Below are 3,995 nucleotides of genomic sequence, written 5' to 3'. Positions count from 1 at the left end.
TTGGGAACGCATATTGAAGAGGGTTTAATCTGTGAACACGTTTCTAAAGAGGGTGTAAGCACGCCTGTAAACCAGGTGGTTAACAGGTATACCTACGTTGTGATAACCTTATACTGACGTTGTTAAAAGCTTAACCGAAGTTGTGAAAGGGGTTTTTTTCCCCATCTTCAAGAAGCTGTTGTGAATACCGATACTAAAGTTGTAAAAACTTTAAATAATGTTGTTAAGCCATACACTAGAGTTGTAAAATTTCTCCCTGATCTTAAACACGTTTCCAACGAGGGTACAAGCATGCAAGGAACCAGGTAGGTAACGGGTATACATGAGTTGTGAAAAACTTATACTTAAGTTGTTAAAAGCTTCACCGAAGTTGTAAAAGGGGGTACTTGTTTTCATCTTTAGAAAGCTGTTGTGAATACCTATACTGAAGTTGTAAACACGTATAATAATGTTGTCAATCCATATACTGGAGTTGTAAAATTTACCCCAGATCTTAAACACGTTTCCCACTTGGGTGCGGGCATACAAGGGACCCATTAGCTAACTAGTATACATGAGTTGTGAAAAACCTATACTTCAGTTGTTAAAAGCTTCACCGAAGTTGTAAAAAGGGGTACTTGTTTTCATCTTCTGGATGCTATTGTGAAAACCAATGCACAAGTTGGAAACATATATAATGATACTGTTAATACTTATATTGGAGTTGTAAAATTTACCATAAAGTTTGACTACTAATGTCGCAAATGGTATGAACCCATTGCTAACAAGGCACAATTACTAATCTTCAAATCAGTCCTTCTGCCATGTACATAAATCTTCTCCAAAGTTAAATAACATGGAACTACATCAGAGTGTCACATAGACATGTACAAGGAACCTCCTACTAAGTACTATGACAAACGTCGTCTTTTGGTGGTTGTCTTGTTCTGCTGTTCTGAGAGGAGAGTTAAGGCTTCTTCATGACTTGTATTTAGCGGATGATTAACTAGCCACCACATTAGCTCACGTCTAAACTCAGCTACATGATTCTGCATATAAGACAAGTGCACATGTTAATGTCCACCATACCTGGCAAATAATTAATCATTAATTACAGACAACTTTCATACCTCATTGAAGTCAAATGTCACATCCGGGACCCATTTGCTTAGCCAGATCAACACATGAACACCACAATGTCTCCTATACAACCAATGGGAAATAAAACATTTAAGTTAGTATGACTGCTTCTGCAATTCACATCTTAAACTAGAAAACAATGTCAACAGTCAACACAACATACATGTTGTTCTGTTGTGGAACAGGTGCAAAAATAATATCAGTCTTAGGCTTCTTCCCAACATGTTGAGGTCTGACTAATGCAATTATATCATAAAAGTTATCTCTCTGCAAACCGACAACAGAAATCCAAAATATGAGCTAAAAAGGTGGAAACATTGGGCACTTGTGATACACAGCTACATTAGTTTAGTCCTTACACATGCATAAAGATGAAACATCCTTTTTTCTTCCAATGAATCCTTCTTCTTGGTCTTCTTTGGCATATCATTAGGTAGCCTCATGGAGTCCAGGACATAAAAATGCATTGTTGTTGGCTCCAACACAAAGCAAAACCAGTGAGACTCAACACTTGCGGGTCCAAATATTAAATCACAGTCAGCTAGGTTGTACCCGATATGCTGTGGCAAAATAGCACGTTTATTCTCTGATGCTCGCCACTGTGAAGGGTTACCAAGCATTTTCATCTACAAAACAACATATTAGTTTAATCATCACAACCCGTAATTGTCAAACAAACCGTAGATACCACAGGGCTCACCATGAACTCAGCATCAAAAATGTGTCGTCTCACTTGTCCTCCCTCACCTGCCTCTGCCATTAATGCCCTATCGACCATTGTTATCAGAGGGCTACTCACTCTTTCGATTCCACCTATGGTGCGCAATTGATCCCGATCAATTTGTTCATCACACATTGTAACCATAATCCTGCAATGTATATATCATATGTAAGTAAAACAGCAATAACAAAATAAGATGAAAAAAAATTCCTGCTTTCAATGTTCCATGCACGGCATATCTTAGTCTGACCCTCCTCCCGTGAACACATACGAGAGACAATGTTGAAAAACTTGTCTTTCTCAGTTATCACTCTCTTTCTCCTCTTAACAGGCTTTAACATGGAAATCCATGAAGAAGTTACTTGACGACTTGGAATGATTGTTCTCTTTGATGGCCTTCGGTCTTCTCCCTTGTTAGTCTCTTTATCTGATGACTTCACCCCTTTATCTCCTTCATCATCACCTTTCTCACTGTCTCTTTCCTCTCCATCCTCATCACCTTCATCACTACCTCTTTCCTAATCATGGGCTTCACCTTCAGCAATATCTCCATCACTATAACCTTTGTCACTACCTCCCTCTTCACCTTTACCATCAGATGGAAGAATCACTACCTCATCGCATGTGTTGTCAACAAGGTCCCTCAGATTTGAACTTGGCATCCCCTGTAGATGGAGCTGCACCTTCATAAGCTCCTCTGCAAATTGGTTACTAAGCCTTTTATGGCTTTCCTCAAGTGCATCCATCATCCTTCGATGCACTTCCTTCAATTCCTGCTAACACATTTGTTAAACAGTTAAACTCTTTACATACTAATGAAGTTTATACATACAAAACTACAAACATACCGGTCATAGATGAGCAACACTTATTGTATCTTTGACCACTTTTGTAAACTTCCCTTTGTACAATAGGCCTATGTTACTCTTTGACTCTTTGTTGACCAATTCCTTTATTCTCTGATCCGTCCAATATGCAATAGCATTTGTTGGGTCATGGTTAATAGCTTTTGACAATGGGAATTTCTCACCCAAATATAGCTGCAACCACAATCATAGAACACACCGTATTATCCAATTGAATTAAACAGTTACATTAACATTAAACAACATGTTTTGCTATAAACATACCACCAAGAAGTACAAGCAGCCACCCACAGTGCAGCACGGATCCCTCTCCTTCATGAACAAATTCACATAATCTTCCATTTCCTTGTAGAGGTCATTCATGATGTACGTCGCCCAATCATACCGTTTATATCCATTCATAGTTGAACATACCACCTTTAATAACTTCTCACCAACTTTTGCACTTGAAGTTGGAGCTAGAAATGTGCCAAGTGTGACCAACATAAATAATAGTTCGAAATGCTCATCATCCGTCCTACTTTTTATGTCAGCTAATATCTTGCTATAAACAACATTTAAATACTTTCTCCTCATCTTCTTATATGTGTCATGATTTTCATCAACATCTCCTTTTACCTCTTGCCCAGTATGGGGCACACCAAGCAATGTTCCCACATCATTTGCCTCAACTTCTTCTGTCCTCCCCCTTAATCAGAATTGATGTGTTGCTGGATCGTACGATTGAATGAAAGCTACAATTAACTCACGTGGGAGTCTGTCAATTTCCACATCCAACAACTTAGAGAATCCTATGTTCTCTATCCTTTGTCTTAAACTTTCATCACTCTTAACAAATTCCGCCAGTGATATGAATTGACAAACAGAGCAACGGGTGAACATTTTCCATACTCTCTTACTCTTCTTCTTCTCCGGCCTCATTTGTTTGGCCCTTTCACTATATATTTTCTTCTCCTTAATAGAGAGCCTTGCCCATGCCTCTTTCACCTTGTTAGTTCTATCTACTGCACCCTTGATTTTTTTCCCTTCAGCAAATTCTTCTCTAAATAAGACATACCCATTCCTTGGCCCTTTTGAAGTTGATGTCTCTCCCTCCAACACCATTTTTTCTGCACATTACACATTAAAACAAGCATGTCAGAAAACAATTATTGAGGGTGGCGTTATAAGCTAAAAAAGCATTAGGCAAAATGTTACAAGCTTAAAAGTGGAGTTATAACGTACTTTTCCAAAACAACACAATTCACAGCCTTTCATTCACACGAGGAATATTAAAAATATAATAAAAG

At 38.3% G+C, this 3,995-nt stretch overlaps 1 protein-coding gene across 1 annotated transcript; it reads right to left on the bottom strand.

Moving 5' to 3' along the window:
- Positions 1-890: 890 nt before the first annotated feature.
- Positions 891-3,282, bottom strand: LOC114759695 (uncharacterized). Its single transcript, XM_028948914.1, has 9 exons — positions 2,971-3,282; positions 2,725-2,880; positions 2,455-2,613; positions 2,132-2,358; positions 1,820-1,988; positions 1,479-1,745; positions 1,283-1,386; positions 1,110-1,182; positions 891-1,028 (listed from the first exon to the last, which is right to left on the bottom strand). The coding sequence occupies exons 1-9, from the start codon at positions 3,280-3,282 to the stop codon at positions 891-893; spliced, it is 1,605 nt and encodes a 534-aa protein (XP_028804747.1).
- Between the last annotated feature and the right edge of the window lie 713 nt (positions 3,283-3,995).

The sequence above is a fragment of the Neltuma alba genome, unplaced genomic scaffold (assembly GCF_004799145.2).
Source record: "Neltuma alba isolate B1F8T4 unplaced genomic scaffold, ASM479914v2 tig00010882_pilon, whole genome shotgun sequence".
Lineage (NCBI taxonomy): Eukaryota > Viridiplantae > Streptophyta > Magnoliopsida > Fabales > Fabaceae > Neltuma > Neltuma alba.
Note: the sequence above shows the minus strand (reverse complement) of the source record. Positions and strands in the feature narration are given on the sequence as shown.